This window comes from Biomphalaria glabrata, chromosome 14 (genome assembly GCF_947242115.1).
Source record: "Biomphalaria glabrata chromosome 14, xgBioGlab47.1, whole genome shotgun sequence".
NCBI lineage: Eukaryota > Metazoa > Mollusca > Gastropoda > Planorbidae > Biomphalaria > Biomphalaria glabrata.
Genome location: NC_074724.1, coordinates 7,159,689 through 7,180,083, shown reverse-complemented (window position 1 = coordinate 7,180,083; position 20,395 = coordinate 7,159,689). Strand labels below are relative to the sequence as shown.

General features: G+C 31.7%; 2 protein-coding genes across 8 annotated transcripts in view; one reads left to right on the top strand and one right to left on the bottom strand.

Annotated features, from left to right (window-relative positions):
- Window positions 1-5,004, bottom strand: part of LOC106076246 (uncharacterized) — a 94,870-nt gene extending 89,866 nt beyond the window's left edge. Inside the window, exon 1 of the mRNA XM_056009923.1 lies at window positions 4,869-5,004. The gene's annotated coding sequence lies outside the window, so the exon portion shown is untranslated. The remainder of the gene's footprint in view (window positions 1-4,868) is intronic.
- LOC106053398 (uncharacterized) overlaps window positions 1-20,395 on the top strand; it is a 55,440-nt gene that overhangs the window by 21,913 nt on the left and 13,132 nt on the right. For 4 of the 7 annotated variants that reach the window (XM_056009910.1, XM_056009908.1, XM_056009909.1 and 1 more), the window contains 4 exons: window positions 10,267-10,385; window positions 12,494-12,689; window positions 15,304-15,393; window positions 18,351-18,449. In XM_056009910.1, the coding sequence (XP_055865885.1) occupies window positions 10,267-10,385; window positions 12,494-12,689; window positions 15,304-15,393; window positions 18,351-18,449 (504 nt within the window). Of the gene's footprint in view, window positions 1-7,002; window positions 7,233-10,266; window positions 10,386-12,493; window positions 12,690-15,303; window positions 15,394-18,350; window positions 18,450-20,395 lie in introns of those variants that run through there. The other 3 variants (XM_056009914.1, XM_056009912.1, XM_056009915.1) reach the window with 2 other exon arrangements.

Here is a 20,395-nt window from a genome sequence, read left to right as displayed (position 1 = left end):
CCATTCAGTATCATAACGTTGATCAACTAAAACCAAAACTTATGTTGATTTAACCAAAAATGGAATCGTTCAATGTTTTGTACATAGGTCTTCCTCTCCCCACTTCTCGACACCAATTGTTATAAATCTCAACGAGGTTCTACAGTAAATACATAAATGTGTTTTATTTACCACGACAAACACATAACAGCCTTCTGCTTTCCAAAAGTCTTATTACTAATTCTACCGGTTATTTTACTAGCAACCTGAATACGGACCAACGACAGCCTTCCCCACTTCGCTCTAGGTCCCCACTACAACATTCAGGCAGCACAAAAGACTCTTCAACAGACTCTTCACAATCTCTTGTTACACTGTCCTTTTCTCTACCCTAACGCCTTCCTGTTCTGGATCAATAGTGCGCTCTTGTACACCACAAGCACAGGTGCAGGGCAAGTTTACAACAATATCAATAACAAGTTTTCATCATATAGATATATAATTGATTAGGTCAACAGATAAATTGGACAGCCCCTTACTCGAAAGTTTATTGGTGGAGGGATCGATGCCATTTTTCCCCCCTACCCCACAAAATCGGCCAATATACTAGAGGAGGGGAAAAATAATCTAAAAATTGGTTGAAATATAAATAATTAGTATTAACGTAACTAATACATACATTTGTAGTGTGTGATCTCTTTACTAAAATTTGTCCCCCGTACAGCTCCCCCCTAGTACAGCCAGTGCATCAGAAAGAACGGAGTAGGCGTTCAGTTCAATCAGGCCGTTAGAAGCCAGCTCTTCTTTGCTTTTTCCTACTGCTTTTGCACCACTCTACATGACTATTTCAAATGGTTAAGTAAATGTATAGATTAATACACATCATAATAGTTCAAAGCTTGGGCGTAGCCAGGATTTTTTTACTGTGGGGGGTGTTTGGGGAGGAATTTTTTCATTCCCCCCTATATATATATATATATATATATATATATATATATATATATATATATATATATATATATATATATATATATATATATATATATATATATATATATATATATATATATATATATATATATATATATATATATATATATATATATATATATATATATATATATATATATATATATATATGTGTGTGTGTGTGTATGTTTGCGTGTCTGTGTGTGTACTTAATTAATCTTTATTACATTCTGACCCTTTATGCTTTCGGAGGACGTTTATTGTTGTACCCTGCAATAAGTTCTTCCAGGAATTAGTGTGAAAATTAAAGACTTCCAGCCTTGTCTGCAAACTGGTTTGGTTTCGCTCTGTAATTTCCTCTATCGCAGGGCGGAGCCTCACCGCCAAGCACTATTTCGGGTATTGAAAGCCAACAAAAAGCATATTTCAAGCTATCTACAGTACATTATTCTGCTATAAAAAGTTTTATTTCAAAAACATTATGTGCTATTGTTACTGACTTAGATCCTTCGCGTCGTTCGCGCATTTGGCGGCAAGCTGCTTCCATAAAAATCTCTCACTGGCAATGTCTGAAGCCTCTTTCAACCTGCTCTGAGGACCTCCATAAAAGTGTGGCGTCAAGTTATTCTAGGATGTTCTTGTTTGCGCTTTTCTCGTAATGGCATTTATGTCATATCAACCTTATTATGCGTAATTCATTTTGTAGGAGAACATGTCCCGCAAACCTCATAAGGCGCTCTGTCACAACCTTACTAATGGGTCGACTCGCAGTTCGGCATAAGATTTCCTTGATCAAGACCCAATCTCTATAACTGACTTCTCAAATCCGTCTTAGCTATCTTTGTTAAGTCACATTTTTCTATTTCGGCAGATGGCTATTCATTGCACTTTCTTAATGGAGCCCAGCCACAGGTAAAAATTTGTAACCTCCCTTGGATACACTTTTGAATTAGGTGATTGTAGTTTGCTTTAGATTTTTAATTCGAAAGAGAAATTGTATCATCAAAATCATTTGTTGGGAGTTCTAAAATAAAAATCTCTGAATTTTGTTTTAACATTTTCAAAACCCTCTAAGCTACGCTCATAGAAATTGGTGACTGTAGTATGCTTAAGAATAACATTTAAGATTTTAAACTTTTAAAAAAGCCCTCTGGAATAGGAGGTTCAAACTTAAAACTCCAGTTGGCTTGGCTACGCTCATAGAATCTTTGCTTTTTTTTATTCTGAAGAGGTATTTTTTAGTTTAAACCCAGCTGAAAGGGAGGTAAACACAAAATATCTTTGGTTACGATCATAGATTTTAGAGTTTGTAATTTCTTTTATATATATATATATTTAAGAGGTATTTTTTAGCTTTAAACCCCGCTGAAAGGCGGGGGGGGGGTGGTTAAAATCAAAACCCCTATGGCAAATCTCAAAGCATCTGGAGTGCTTAATTTGCATTAAAATGCATAAAAAAAACAATCACGGTAATTTTACACAGAGAAATGCTACTATAATCGCTTTTTAAATGCTTTTTTAAAAGTCACACTACCGGAATTGGAACTCTAGGGCTCAAGCCTTGCCAAACTTTTCAATCCAACACATTAACCACTGTGCTGGCAAAGTGGTTATGAAAAAAATGTTTATAGATATCTATAGATAAATTCAAACTTTATAAGGGACGACCTGATTCTCTACACAACTAATACAATGGGCTAAATCAATGTATATCGCCACATCTGTCAAGTACTTTTTCTTTGCCTTTTCCAATACAAATAAACAAAAATATATATGATAAAATATTTTTAAAAATTGATATCTGTTTTGTCAAGTACAAGAAATAATTGTGTGAATTTTTAACTTAATCCAATATTGGGTGTAGGAGAATTAACGTGTAAAAACTTGTTACCAAACAAAAAGAGTTGATATAAGAACTGTAACAACGATGGAATTTCTCGGACAGAAGTAGCAGATGTTCTTAATAAGGCAGACAGAGTATTAAAAACACATAACACATCCTCGTCTGGAGTTCATAGTGAACTGTATTTCTACGGCACACACTGGGACATCAAGTCTTTCTCTAATATCTTTTTTTTACCTGATCAAAGAGACAGTTTTTATCAAAATGTATAATTCCCTAACCTAAAACTTTCTCTCATCCGCCATTTTGAGATTATTTTGCTTTCAAATTTAAGTGCTCCCTTTTATTTGTAATCACGACTTGGAGGAGCAAAGATCTATCTTCTGCCTCAGGGAATTTTCATATTCTTAACGTGGGACCTCGTTGGATGAATAACAGGCAGCGAAACACAGTGAGTTTAACCTAAGTGAGCTTTTTATTTTTCTTTATCTCTCTCGGGGTGAGTATGAAACATAGCTCTTCTATCCAGTCAAACAAGTCGTCACATTGTTCACAAGTGGGATATTCGACAATGGACAATGCTAGTATGGCTTTCGTCTCATTGAATTGTGGCAGTTACAGTATAAGAATATGAAGAATGCCATAGTGTTTAGCGCTTGACATCCGAAGACCGTGGGCTACATATGAGACACGATCCCACCCAGTTTAAACCAAAATGGTTTCTGTCAATGTAGAACCCTCTGACAGAACTTGGGGTGAAGAGCTTCTTGCTCAGTCTAGTCGTTGGATGAAATCTTTTTTTTTTAAATGTATTGATAAAACGGTGCCTCAGGGCTTTATCTATATGCCTAATAGTATTCACTGAAGTCTTCTTTCCCTGCTACTAAATTTAACTTTCCATATTTTTTTGTGTGTCTGGTAAGTAAACTGCCTATTTCTAACACACATTGTATTTGCCTGTGCTAGTTTTCATATATTTATGTTACCGGCAAATGGCGAAATCCGCATTCTTTAGAATAAAAAAAAGTAACGTTTCCCCTTTCAGACCTTGCGACCAATGGCGCAGATGATGTTAAGGTCACCTGTTTATTTGGCCATCGGTTTATGAGCAGGGTGTTATGTGGCCAGCACAATGACCAACCACCTTAACTTTCAGGTACCCATTAGACTTGGGTAGACTCAAGAACGCCCTAAAAATCCCGAGGTTCAAAATCCCAGTCTTCACCAAGTTTCGAGCCCACGATCTCAGGTTTGGAAGCGAAAGGCTTAACCACTTATCCACCACCCATTATTTAGGATATTAAAGATTTAAGGCAAAGTACGAAATCAATTCTCAATTTCCTACTTTGCCTAGGTGTTGTATATAATGCATATGTATTATTTAGAACAGGGGTTCTCAACCTGTGGAATTGGACCCCATCGGGGATCGAATGACGATTTACCAGGGTTCGCAGAAGACCATCGAAAAAATATATTTTTATTGAAAGCTATTTTTCCTTGAATGTTATAATAGTATAGATGTTTGAGACATGTGCAGTAGAACGATTCATACATTATAATTGTCGCAGCATAAATATTTCAACAGTTTCAATTAATGTAAGTAAGTGCATAATGCATTGAGGAATCATATATTATTTGGTGACGTCATTACGCACTTGAAAAGCAATTTCGTTTTTAATTAGTAGTATGCCATGTTTTAAAAGTGACGAAAAAATGTCATCACTCTTGCCATATCAACCTGGCATCACGGGACAGCAGTTCCAGAATATGTTCCAGAGGCGTTACGCTAAATGATTTATTTTCAATGTTAGTGTCACAATCATCAATTGTGGATGTCAGATGTCAAGATCTATGAAGAGGCTATCATAGATGCCACGTTGAAGATTATCTTGATCTATCTCACACCATCAATGATCGTGATTGCCGAGGATTTAAAAGTTGCTAGTTGATAGGATGATCATCTAGAAGTTGCCAGTTGATAAGAGGATCATCTAGATCTAGAAGTTAATATTTAACAATACGATCTAAGTATTTTATTATTTCAATGAAGAAACTTCTCTTAGTCTAAAACACTTACTTTAATTCAGAACTTGAAAAGCTATTCACAATTAATTACAATGGTTAAATGTACTTGAATAAAATAACTGATCTACACAGTAATATAATTGAGTTCTAATACAAAAAGTGCATGTTCTTTATAACACGTTCCATTCAAGACTGGCGCAATCTAGACCCTTTCCCGAGCTCTAGAGCGTAATCACGTGATCAACAACGCTACACTGCAAGACCAACCAGTAAATGCAGCTCAATGTACAACAATTAATATTTCAAAACCAATCACATTTATTCTGCCGCGGGATGGAATCACCCGAGGTCGCTGACGAGCTAAATATAGATACTGTGTACGTGACAGTCAGCTACACAAATCAAATGTTTGCAGTCAAATCCCGATTTGCGCCTTCTACTTCCATTAGTATAGTATTCTTTGTAAACCATTTAAACAGTTTTAGTTTTATGACTCTGTGATAAGTGACCATGCTATTTGTTGAGCTACTACTGAAAAAATAGCGCGGACAAACTATCGCCGATAATAAATGCTAAGTGATGCAATATTTGTCAATATGTTATTAACTCAGCATATTTGACAAGCTTATCCATATGTGCCGAGCAATTAGCTATTCGCCCCTGCCTACTGATATATTTGTATGCTATGTGCTCAGCCCTTACTAACTAGTACCTACTGCCCAGTATCAAAAGCATGTTGTCCAATGTATTCATCCACAAGCTTAATACACAATTCGGCTAAGAGTCCAGTATTCATTTATTCAACGTAATCTGAAATTTACAACGGAAAAGTAATAGACATATTTCAAAGGTAGTGCAAAGACTAGTCCATCTTAGCTCCTCCCCCAATCAAGATGGTATGCAAATATTAGGTCGCCGAAATCAGATCTGAGCTTGAAACTATTGGACAGTGAAACAAGATAATAAGTTCATTTTTTTAATCTGTTTTATGAAAAGCAGATACCCTTTTTATGATTAGCCTGATTATTAGCCAAATTGGAAATGGAAAATACTTAGATCCTTGAAACTTTAGTTGGATTCATCACTTTATCATTTAGAACTTATCAAAAGTGCTATCATGATTTTTTTATTGCTGAGTTTGAGCTCATATTTAAGTTTGTTTATCCAAAAGTCTTATTTTAGCAACCAATTAGGAATTGTTAATTTTTCCTTGACAATGTATTTTATATGGTGATACGTGGAACATTACCGCAATAAGGAAGTTTATAGATTTTAAAGATTGTATTGTTCATTCGTGATAACAAACCTAGCAGTATACATTAAATGGTTTTCGTAAGGTACTTTTTTTGTCTAATAAGCAAAAATGTTTGATTAACATTAAGTGTGTATCTAGTTATTTATCAGCAAAATGCGAACAAATGTTATGATTACCCAGAAAAATGTTCCCCTTTAGTATTAGCAAAAAGATGATTGCAACGCTTTATAGTGCTCACATTTGTAGTATTTCAAGTTTCCGTATCACTGCCTAGAATGAAAATCTGAACATTAAAAATTAATATAAACTTTATAAATCCTTAATGCTGCTGGTAAGTTCACTTTAAAAAAAAACAACAACTGTTTATGTGTAACATTAATTAAAAAGTTAAAATGATTTTAGAAATTTAAAAACACTGCATGTTTCAGAATGTTTTGATTTTACCATCACAAAGGAGATAAAAGACAACGATTACTGAAACAAACCGACACAAAAAAAAACTTTGTTCCCCTGATATTCCAATCATTAAATACAATTCAACTGTACGATGTAAACATTTCAAATTGAACTTATATGAGAGACTGGTGCAAATGTATATTTTGTTTTCTAAACTTATTTTTTTTTTGATGTCATACAAATATTGTAGAAAAAAAATGGATTGTAAAGTTATTATTATTATTATTATTAATTGTAATGCATATAATGATTGCTAATAGGATGATATAAGCAACGAAATTTTAAATCAAGAATAGACAATATTTTTTTTAAGATAAAAAAGGTAGTTATCGTTTACTGTAAAGAAGTTCAAATATTTTTTTTAATGGAAAAGTCATTTGAGGTAAGAAAAAAAAAGATGACACCATAAGTTTATCGCATCTCTATGCATCCTTTTTGTCATCAAGTTTTTGCAATTTTGTCAATAGTTTGTTGAAATTGTGACATAATGGGGAACTAACTATTTTTGATGACTTGTATGGTTATGAGTGATTCCCCTTATGTAGTTTATAAAAGGCCTTGCAAACTGTGCTTAGTTGCCACTTGCTCCTGATTTACCAGCTTGACCACTTGACCTGTGTCGTGAATAGTATTTTTTTCTGTTAGTGGTCGTGTGTCATGGGGTACTTGGAGAATTGTGCCCTGCTCTGGAGATCTTTGGTCTAAGTATATCTTTAGTATTATTGTATTTTATATAATGTATTTATTAATAGATATAGCCTCAAATGATTTTCAGGCAGTATATTTTTACCCTGATGTTCTGCATCCTGGGGTACTCCCAAACGTGACATATTTTTGAAACCTTTCTCTGAGGGATTCAACCTGTATTGAATCATCAGATGGGCTTTACCAAACGGATGTCTATAGGTGAGATTCTATGAAGCTTGTATGCTCATAGGTTTCCCTGAAGCCTATAGTTCATCATGACCCTTTTGTTGTCTTTTTTTTTTGCTAAAAGTGGCTAGTGTGAGCCAGAAGCTTGTAACCCCAGAATGGTCAAAAGTTGTCATGTGTTGACCTGAGGCCTGTGACCTTTATTTTTGATAACCAGAATGTGACGATAGTGTAACATATGACTAGGGCTGTGTTTCATACTATTTTTGAGTATCTTTTGTTTACTTTTTGTTGTGTCGGCCTGTGAATTGATGGCCATTTATTTACACATTTATTTTACTCATGCAAATAAACTTTGTATATATGTTTGCCTGCGGCTTTGTAAAGTCTTTTGTTGCATACATTAGTTGAAATGTATACCTGGAGGTTATACCTAATAACCTAGGCAGTACAAGAAGGGACCAGTACACCTCTGGACGAACGTGCTAGCACACTTTTAACACTGATCTGTTGTACCTAAGTCTAGCTATAATTCTAATTGAATATTCTTAGCTGTACCCACGAATAGGTAAATTAATTGATAAAAATTTTGTTATATTGAGTGGGATGCTCTTTAGAATCGATCCCCATTAATATGTAACATGGGGTACTCTTACAAGCAACCTCATTTCATTTGTAACAAAATGCTAGACTTTAATTAAAAAAAAAATCATCTTACAAATAACTAGTGATGGGCAAAAGTTAACTAAAAAGTTGCTAACTTTTAGTTTAACTAAAAAAAAAAAAGTTAAGGCCAAAGTTTAATTTAAAAAAAAGTTTAGTTAAAATCCTAGTTTAATTACTTTTTTTAGTTACAAACTAAAAATTTTGATTACAAATTTTACAAACTTTTTTTAACATACATACCAATGAATATTTAGATCTATGTCGACTATGTAATTTGGAGAATATATATAATGAATAATAGAGAGGAGAAAAAACTAGAGGGTGCACAGGTCACTAGAAAGCCTTTTGACCTTTACCCTATAATGGTCGCTATTCCCGCCTATTCAATGTATTTGAAAGGCGAGAAAAATAAACGTGTTCGTTATATTTCTTGCAAGTTTCGCTGCTTGATAAATCCTGATAATTCCTTGTATCTATAGATCTACATTTGCTGCTTTTTATTAAACACCAGTGTGTTCCTGTATAGCTGCAGGCAAAAAATTTTGCTTTACTATAGATCTAAAAGAAATGTCAACTCTTTTTATTTTAAAACTTTTTACTAGATCTAGATACATCTAGAGTTAGAGTCTAATGACGTCTAGTCTATTATATAATAAATGAGTCTTAGTCTATTTCTACTATTAGATCTATAGTCATAATAGTCTATTTTAATTATTTTAGTCTCTTAGTCTTAAGTAGAGTATAACTCTTAGTATTCTTAGTCTTAGATCTAGATGTAAATGTATGGTCTACGGTAGGACCACAGAAAAAACCTGATCAGGCGTCGGCTGCATAATATCGCCTATTACCGTAAATTTAAAATTATAAGTCAATAATATAAATCTATTAATTGAAATCTATATTACTTTATATTATTAGACTGGATAGATCTATTAGTTTAGAGATTCTACTATTCTAGAATTAGAATAAAGACTATAATACTAGTTTACTAATAATAGTCGTCACTATACTAGATCTAATACTAAATTAACTAAATCTAGACTAGATCTACATCTACTTCTAAATAGTTCTATTATAATTATACTTATATCTACTATCTAGATCTATTAGATCTAGATGTAGTATTATCTACTAGAGTATATAGATCTAAATACCCATATCTATTTATAATCATAATTATAATAATCTAAAATCTCTAGATCTAGAGTTACTAAGATATCTACTAGACTCTATCTAGATGTTAGAATTAGTAAAAGTAGTAGTAACTAGATCTAGTAATCTAGTATTTCTTAAATTATTTTTAGATTAAAATATTAATTATTTGATCTAGGTCTGGTAGCTAGATCTAATTCTAGATCCAGATTATATTTCTGATCATTTCGTTTGTAGAAGATATTAGATCCAGAATATTCTAGAATCTAGAGTTAGTTAGAGAGTCAACATGCAGTTTTATCATTACTTCTAAAGGTAACTTATAAATATTAGAACTTGGACAATTACTTCTAATTGCTTTCTATAAAAGTATCATTCTAGTGATTCTCTTAAGATCTACATCTATCCCATAAAGACGTTTAAATCTTTTTTCATGTGCACAAATAAATGTTTATATTATTAAAAATTACATTTTGCTAAAGAGATTGGATTTGTGTTTTATATTTTTCATGTTTGGCTGTTTCGTCCTTAAAAAAGGTCAAAATAGTTAGTAAAAGTTTAACTTTTAAAAGTTTCTTAGTTTAGTTTAACTAATTTTTTTCAATTTGTGGTTAACTAAAAGTTTAATTACTTTTTTTTAGTTCAAACTTAGTTTTAGTTTAACTAAAAAAATTAGTTTACTTCCCATCGCTACAAATAACACACAACACAACGGGCAGTGCAGTCGTCTAATAGTATTTTAGATTGAAAGTAAACGAAATGTGTTTACGAATTTAAGTACCATTTTAGTATCTCTAAATCTTTGCAATCAAGGTCATTTATATAATTAGACTTACCTTTTAAGCTTTTAAAGTAATTAATATACAAACTTGCTCAATGTTAACTGAAAGTCTTTTGTTAAAGTAAAAAGCATTTATTTTAGTCCTTTTGTAATTCTTTTAATAATCTCTCATGCATATCGAATAATATTTTATTATATTTGCCGATTAAATTTAATATATATATATATATATATATATATATATATATATATATATATACATTTCAGCTATTTTTGATCAGCCAAAATGTTTTACAAACATTTCTATGGAGGATTTCAATATAACATGTGTTTTAAAGAAAGTATTTCCAAAGGCCTTTTGCAAATTCGACGTTACACTCAATTATGTAAGTAATTACTAGTTTAATTGATAGTATACTTCCAATACATTTTATAAAAAGAAATTTACGGGAATTTGTATTTATTGGATTGTCTGTGTATCTGATACACATATCATAGTAATATGTACTATTTATGCATTTTGTAAAAGCAAATAATAATTTATTTTTCCTTTTCTTTTAAGCACTGCAAAATACGTTTTCGAAGCTTTTATTGCACATATTTTAGAAGTGCCACTTATAGAAAAAAATGCTATGTATCCATCAATCCTACTGTCTAAAACATTTAGGTCTCAAAAACTAGAAAAAGCTATTGTAAGTTTATGTAAAAGTCTAATTTTTGCCTTCTTTAAGTGAACTCCTTGTTTTAAAAGTTCAATAGCATATTCTAAGTTTTTGGAACAAAATAGCCATTTTTTTAATAACTACTTAGCAAATACATATATAAGCAATATCATATATATATATATATATATATATATATATATATATATATATATATATATATATGTATTTGTGTGTGTGTGTGTAGGTGTGTGTTTGTTAAACTACTTCAGTCATAGAACCACTATGGTTCATCTATTGCTATTTTTCATGTGACTGTAAAGCCCTATTTTGGAGAGACACTCCAGTCGACCTATAAGGCATATTAAGGTGGCCTTCGCTAAGGTCATAGAGGAGCCAGCAAATTTTGTTTGTATGGCACGCTTTTCTTTCACAGTTGTGACCCATGTTTTTTTTTTTTCAGTTTTTATCCTTGATCTTGGTAACCATTTCTCTTTATGTGGTGAGGTCTAATTCTATGTCACACACGCACACACACACACACACACACACATATATATATATATATATATATATATATATATATATATATATATATATATATATATATATATATATATATATATATATCACGAAAAAACACTCATTAACTGATTCACTGACTGATTCATTCATCTCGAAATCTCTTGAACTGTCGTATGTATTCGATTGATGCTCACTACGAACAATTGTTGACAGAATCAGGACCTTGGTACCACTATTCACGAAAACATTGCAAGCATACTATCAAACCTTTTGTATTTCCTTTATGGTATTTCCAAAAGGCCACATTTTACATGTAAAGCATATACAAATGTTATGTATTTTTTAAACATTTTTTTTTTATGTTTTCTAAATGTACTTAGTTTTTACGTCATTTTCACTTCCTTTTGAAAAACGACTCAAAAAAAAACTTTTTTTTACACAATAACTCATTTGATGTGTCTTTGGGGTATTAAAGTAACGTGTTAATTGTCAATTTTGTAGAAATATTTTTCTTACCTATTAGAAATTTCTTACTAAGATTTTTTTTAGTCATCTTCTCTAAATAAAAGTGCTACTAAAATCAAAAGACCCAAAATATGAGAGCTTGTATGTGTCAGGGGCGCATTATGAAATGGGTCTTTCCAAATCAAGTCTATTTGGGAGAAATTAATATTACATGTAAAAAAAAATGCCAACACTTCAACAATTGACATTATTTCTCTATTTTTTTTTATTTAAATTAGGATTGCCCGCTTTAAAACACCTTTGTAGACACACGTAATTTAGGTCAGAAAATTCTAGTATTGTTCCTATACACCATCCCCGCTCCTTACAAACAGGAATTTTTGTATTTCTTGTGTCTGAACAATCCGCTTTATAACACACCTGCAGGATGGCTGCCTGGTCGTGCGGTTTGCGCGCTGGACTTTCGTACGGATTTATCGACGGTCGAGGGTTCAAACCCTGCCCGCTCTCATCCCCCGTCGTCCTGCGGGAGGTTTGGACTAGGAAGTAAACTATCTTAAACTCTGAAGAAACATCCGAAACAATGTAAAACAAAACAAAACAAAACACCTCTTTCAAAAACTTTTTTTTTTTACATCATTTAGATCACCTGTATCACTTATCTAGTAAACAGAACAACCTGCCTCACTGAAAATAGTTATGCATAATCTTTATCAAACCGTGTGCTTGTCTCATACGCACAAAAAAATTCCATTGATTTTTAAATTTATACAGTTTTTTTTTCTCGATAAAATGTACCCTCTGTTTATTCTATAGCCATTTGTATTTTTTTTTTATTTTAGACTGAAGAAATAAAAGGAATTGTAACTTATAGACATACAGAGATCGAAAATGGCGACTATTACTTATCTTCGTGCTATTTTAGATCTGAAAATCCTGAAAATGGATCATATTATGTCAATGTGACTATGTACCCTAACATTACTGGTACTGAAGGTGATATAAAATATGGAAAAACTTCTGCATTTCAAACGCAAGGTAATTTTTGTGTCTATTAAAAATTAAACAAAATGCTGTGTAACTTCTATAACACTAATCATTTGGCGGAAACGTTAAAAATGTTCTTGTTGATAAATGAGGAACGATTGCTTTTTTTTCGAAACTGTTGGAAACGTTTCACCAATGCAATACAATACAATTTATATTTTGTCCATATAATTAAGTATACGACATTTATATAAGTAGTGGTAGTATTGTGGAATTCTAGAATGGTTGAATACCACTATTTGCTTTAAGCATAAATTGATTAAGATCTTGTTAGTCATTGCGTGGGTTTGTATTGGATTGTCACCTCATTGGGATAGTGTCAGGGGCAGGTATGGTAAGGTTGAAAATGTTATTTCTTTATTATTATTTAAATATGAAAGAGTTATATCTCTTTATTTATTTTCCCAGGCTTGAATGTGCACGTGTTGTTTTTGAATGTGCGATTTCATGTTAGAATTTGGTAGTTAGTTGTTTCTGTTATCCCGGACTTGTGTTTTTGTGTATTAAATATCAATTGAAATTGATGTCATTATGGTTGCTTCTTTGAAGTTTCTTTAAAGTATTATTGACGAGCCTAATGAGACAAGACAAAGCAAAGGAGAAAAAGATCCCTGACCAATAGCACAACGAGAAGAATTGTTTTTGAGTACCTGTTTTTGTATCGATGTTAGAGAAAGTTCAGCCAGTTTCCACACTCAAGTGTGCCAATTACAAAAGAAATAGCGGACTGGTGGCAAATGTGTGTAGCGAAACGCTTGACTGTGCCAAACCGTTTTTGGGACATTAACTGTCCGTAATCGCAGTTCACATAACAAAAGCAAAAACAAATACAAAAAATATATATCAAGTAGATAGGGTGTCGAGTCAAGAACAATAATATCAAAAAAAATTATTTAAAGTATTTTTTCAAATCTTATAATTAGTGTACTGTAAACTATATATTTTAAGTTGAAAATACGGAACGATTTGATATCGATAATTAAACTATAGTGACGTATTTTCAAAGAATGCAGATGTAATGTAAGTCAATGATGCGATTTCAAACAATCATTTGACATAATTTATTTTTTATGTAACAATTTCCGGAACAACTTTATAGTTAATGAAATATATGTCAGTATAAAGATTTTCATTTATCATTTATATGCTATTTACATTTACATTAAAAAACCGGAACAACATATCAAGTGTTTTACAACATTTAAGAACGAAAATAAAATATAATATAAATTAGAAGAGCAAACACACATTCGTTGACATTGATTTGTTTTCACAAAACCATCCGGCACAATGTATTATAGATACTTAACTCTATAGAGATGTTTCGGAATGAACATTAAAAGTTAAATCAGATTCTTAATTACATTTATTGTTGTTGTTATTTTTTTTTATCTAACCTTGACGGACAGACCGATCAACAGACAAAACGCACAGAAATAAGCAACTTTTATCCTGATGGGGAACTAAACAAAAAATAAATAAAATCAGATTGTTTAAAAAAAAAAATAAGCAATGATCTTCCTTTCCGAGGCACCGCGACGTTACGGTACTGCACGAAAGTCGATGCATAAAAGTTCATTTTAAAAAATGTGTGTGATATTTACATACCAAGTACATTCTTAGCCTTTATAAATAAAAATAAATGTTTTCTTTTAGCACCTAGTTGACCAGAAAAAAACACCTTTAACTAATATTCATATTTGTTGTGAACATTTCTTTTACAGTTTATCAATATATTTGACTTAGTGACACTTAAAATATACATAGAATTACCCTTCTTTGTCAACATATAAAAACATTGCCTCCCTTAATTTACGTAATTGTTTTAGAATTGGTGTATTATAATGAAAAAATCGCTTGCATCATTAATTTTATAAACTAAACGAATTGCTTTTGGAAAACGAAAACTAGCTGTTGCACCTTAACTTTTCAAGCCGCATCGCATGGTGAAATAATATTTTTCATATCTCTTCTAGTTTCGAGATCTGAGTGTGACACAAACCTAATAGCGGCTTTTCTCCTTACCAGGGCAGCTAGATAAGTAGAGAAATAAAAATAGATCAGTGAGGCTTATAAAGGACGAATATTTTAATTTGATTCGAGTAACACCATTAGTAAAATCACTTAATTTAGAGACAATTCAGGACAGAAGAATAAAAAGAAAATTTACAAATAGAAAAATAAAATCTAATAAATTATTAAGAAAAAGACAATCATTACCTTCTTTTTTAATACATATTTAAACATAAATGAATAGATACCAATGAGTAATGCATGCTGTTAAATATATATTCCCGTATATAGATAGATATATAGATAGAGAGATAGATTAATAGATAGATTGATATATTTTCCTATATCTCTCTCTCTCTCTATCTACTATTCAACTCTGTAAATTCTCCACCCACTCGGACAATGGTTATGCTTGCACGTTATGTGGAAAAATATGTAGGCCACAGCTGGGACTTCCAGTGAAGTCGCTGGAAATACTGCATTCCTCACTAATCTTTGGACTCGAAGACACGACTTTTATTATCTGTATCTACATTTAAAGAACATTAATTTGTCCTGAATAAATAATTTCCAATAAAATTTTACATTATAGATTCCTATGAAAAAACAACAGAAATCACAACAGAGATCGTCTTTGCAACAACGTCTCTGAATACGACAAGGAAACACGAATGGTTTAGTGGTAATCTCATTCTTTAAAATTAACAATACATTACACTCTTATTTCATTTTTTTTTTGGTTTCAAATCCTAAATTGGACAATTGATTTGTATCTTTGGGAATACAATTATAAACTATTTAGCCACACTAAAAAACTTAATTTGATCGTTTAAATTTTAATGTAAAAGAATTACCAAAGGACTAGAACAGGGGTTCTCAAACTGTGGGTCTCAACCCCTTTTGGGGTCGAATTACTATTAGCCAGTGTTCGCCTAGGACCATCGGAAAGTTTGATTTTCGTTAATTTTACATTCAAATTTTTTTTTTTGTGTGTAAAAATACAAATGTGTACCATAGAAGGTAAACAAATATAATCTAGCGTATAAAGTAAAGGGATATTACTCTAATTAGGTCACCACATAAAATAACTCATTAAACGATTTTGAAGCATCAATTAAATGAAATAAAATTTGGGGGGGGGGGGGCGAGACATTTAAAAACATGAACTTATTACCAGACGATACAGAGGGCATCTTTAGTGATTGTAACATCATCGCTTGTAGGTTGATATATTTTTCCATTGGTAGTTACTTCTTTTTTAAAACGCTTTGCTTAACTCCATGGCGGAATCAAACATTATTTCAATGGTGAAGATTTGAGCTCGTCTTGAAACTATTAATTGAAACTATTAATAAGTAATTGCTTTCTAGTCCATGTTATTGAAGGTAATATATTTTTTACGGAACATTACAATTACATGGATCTTGAACAAAAGAATGTTACAAAAGTAAATATAATGACGATTTTTTGCGGCAAGGTTGTGTGACGTCAGAACGATCAGGACTTCCGGTAGTTTAGGTTTAAAGCTGACAGAGTCAAGGAATCTTAACTCGTAATCAAAACAGAAGCCGTTATAGCTTCTTATTTGGTTTCTCTTTGAATTGACAGAGCTATGAAATCTCACACCATTGCCAAGGAGATAAAATTGCAAGCGGCCAAAGACATTGTTCGAGTAATGAATGGAGTCAAATTCGTTACTAAATTTAGTTCAATTTTCTTATCTATTACCACTTTTACCATTGAGAATAGTTCTGCAGATATTATCGATCAGGTAATTCAGGAAATGATATATCTTCTCCGCTTCCAATATTTAGCATCCAGCTTGATGAATTCACAGACGTTTCAAACTGTTCACAATTACTGGCTTACGTGATTTTCAAGACGAGCTTCTATTTTACAAACCTCTTGAAACAACCTCTAAAGCACGTTATATCTAATAAAGTCGGTTCATTTTTTCGAGACTATAAGATCCCTTGAAAAAACATTGTGGTGTCTGCAACGAAACTCACTGCAAGATTCATGGATATGTATTAGCAAAGAAGACATTGCCACCAGCATTACATCAATAGCGATGCAGCTTAAAATTATTTATTTTGAATGTTAGTTCTATAATTCTGAATCAAATTATTGCTGACATCTCCAGTTCTATCTGAGATTGTTTTGCGCCTTCTTCTTCCAACTCCAACAACATTTCATTGCGAAACAGTTTTCTTTCAGTTTGCTAGTTATCAAGTCTATATTCAAAAATAGACTGATGCTGAAGATGGCATTCGATGTGATCTTGCAAAGTCTGTCCTTAGAATTCCTCAACTGGTGAAGCAGTTTACTGTATCAACGACTGTAGGCTAACGTTTTACATACTTAGTCATACATTTCATATTGTCACTTAATTATACAACATGAATATAATAAACATGCAATAGATAAGTAAATAAATGAAAGTCATAACATTTTTTTTTAGCAGTTTAAGCACATTTTTATACAATGATATAAAGCTTAAAGACATCATACATTTAGAATTTGATTATGATTTTATAACATTAGCAAAATCACGTTTAGGGCCTACTTAGGCCTAAGACCGAAAATAATATGATGGTTGGGGGTCGCCGCCTAGTGAAGAATCATATTAAGGGGTCGCCGAGCTAAAACGGTTGAGAACCGCTGGACTAGAAAATCTTAATCCTCTACAGGCTATGGCGTCCAAGACTAAACACTGACAATATTATTAAGTCTGTAGATTTATACAGTCCATTTTTTTTTACTTTAGGGGCGGGAAGAGGTATGGAATTATGGGTGGGGAAAAATATATTTTTGATAAGTTTAAAATTAATTAGTTATTATTAAGAGAAAAAATGTCTTGTACGATTTATAAAGGAGGAATCGTTATTTTTTTTTAACGATAATTTATTTTCTAGTTAATTTTTACTTATCTTTATTAGCACAATACCTCTATTGATATTGAGCTCGTACTTTCTTGGAAACTAAAACCTTCTCAAAAACGACTCTAATAATTTTCATACAAATTGCACAGTTGATGTATATCATATGGAAAACAAATACTTGGTCGTTGGTTACACTGGAAAACTCTTTTTTTTTTTATAATTTTTAAAAAATAAAAAAAAAGAAATACATTTAAATTTGTAAGACAACTGGAAATTATTTTTTTTTAATGCACCATACGTTTTAGGGTATTTCCGCTTGTTGGTCTGATTCATTGAAGAGTTTAATAAGTTAATGTTTAGGAACAGTTGCACATCGTCCTCTGGGTCTCTAGGTATAGATCTAAAGGCCTATCATTAGGATAAATCTAGTAGGAGGGAAGAGGGAATAGGCAGGCTAATTATTTATACCCTTTTTAAAATCTAACATTCATTATTTCTTAAAAGCAAATAACTGCTCTATAAGAGATATTCTTTTTTTTTTTTTAAATAAATTTAACATACGCTTTTCTAGTGTATCCCTCCCGTTTGTCAGTAGCATCTGATATCACTTTTTTTTTTCGTTTACACACTAAATATTATTTATTTTATACATTTAGTATTGCATATAAAAATTATAGATATAAATGTTTTAATGTTACCATTGCAAATTTATAACTTTTTATACTTTAGTATTGAACTCGATTTTATTGTTCGATAGATACTGACTTTACCTTCCTCGTGATATTATCTTGTGTTGTTCTACTATTAATCACTATTTCGATCATTGTTCTTTTCCTAATCATCAAAAGAAAGAGAGGTAAGCGATGTCTACTGAAATATTTTTGTATTTTTAGTTTTATATACAATTTGTGCTGCTTTAGTGTTTAGCTTTGTTTACAGTCTTTTATTTGATTTGGTTTTTTTTATTATTTACACCATTTCTCCATATATATATTTATATTTTTATATTTATATATAGTTACGTACAAAACCTCTTATTAACTCATTCCTTTATGCCACCTGGAATCTTCCGCGTGGGCTCAAAAGCCTGGACACTGATCCCAAAACATCTCTTCAATCTTCCTAGAAAATTGAAAATTACTGATTATCGATGTAAAAATATTTACTAGCTCATTGCCCACACTGGAAAAACTTTAATTTGACCATTCTATTTCTTCAATTAAAAAAGGCGATACATTTAAATTTTCCTAAAAAATCAAGAAAATATTTCATCTTGAACGAATTATATACATCTTCGTTTATTTCTGCATTCGTTTCAGTATTAATAATAAATTAATGACAAGAAACATTTTACGCTCCGTCTCCAAAGTCTAAAGTTAAAGGGATATTTTTTTTTTTTTTTTTTGGGGGGGGGGGGGGGAATTTTATGTCTAGTAACACTATATATTCGCTAAACAGTAATCTTTTTTGAATGAGGCGGGGTTTTTCTTTGTTTTTTAAATCTACCTTTCATTAATTTATAAGGCCAATAAAATTGTTATATTTTTTGTCTAAAGTTGTTTAATGTCTATTAATAGAAACAATTTTGTTTTTGTCTTTTACTTGTTTTGCTACATATTATATGTAAATCTTGAGTTCTTAAGCTTTATATGCGTCAGTAGGACAAAATAGATATACATAAACTGGGTCTATGTTGCTATGTGAAATACTGCACTTCATCTACGGACTAGAAGCTAATATATTTTTAGTAAATACAATCTTTTGAATAGGGTTGGACTAAATATATAAATATTTAAAATAATATGACAGCTACAAAAATTTTAAACAAGTTATAAATTCTAGGTAGTTCTACAAAGGATAATGAGACTAAAAATATAATTATATTCACCTTCACCTTAAATTATACTTTAGTCTGTTGAACCATTGGGGCATCACAAAAGATCTGTCAACCGTTATTCTCCATTTCTCTATGTCCTTTGCCTTGGATAGAACTTCGTTCAAAGATTGGCATGTCCATTCTTAGATGTTGTCTTCTCATCACTTTCTCTGTCTTTCTCTTCACGTTCTTACTGGTACTGTTCTCTGAAGGAAGTTTTTTGTGAGGTCCTTGTGATGTGACCACAGAGTTTCAGTTTACGTTTTTTGACATTGGTTAGCAGGCCATCGAGGGGTCCAATTGCAATATTGATCCTGTTATTAATCTCTTTATTCGTGATGCGGTCTTTGTACTTGACACCTAGAATCTTTCTGTAGCATCTTAGTTCCATTTCTATGATCCTCTTCTCGAGATCTGCCGTTAGCGTTTAAGATTTGCTTACATATAAGAATGTGGCCATGTCCAGGGAGCGCATAAGCCTGATTTTATTGTCGAATGCTTTGTCTGTTCAGGCTGTTTTGTAAGTGCTGTTGTGCAATACTGTCTAGTAGTTAAGGTTTGGTTCCCTCACCTGTAGTGTTATAAACGGAAGATTTTAGTGACAGTATGTTGAGGAGGAAAAAGTTGTAAGCGTTTATATAAGGCAGGCATTCTATTTTTTTTTAAATGTTCTATATTTTGCATTTACAAAAGATGTCTTGCGGCAGATCAAATTTTATTGCTTAAACATTGTCAAACTGATTTTATCACGAAAATAGACTAAGACACTTTTTAATCTTAAACTAGATATGTTCACATCTTAATTTGAATCAAAACAATAAGTCCCGCTGTCAAGTGAAGTATTGCTTAATCATTTACTTAAAACGAATAGTTTTCGTTAATTGGATATATAGATTGAAAACTAACACAAAAGAAAAAAAAAACAT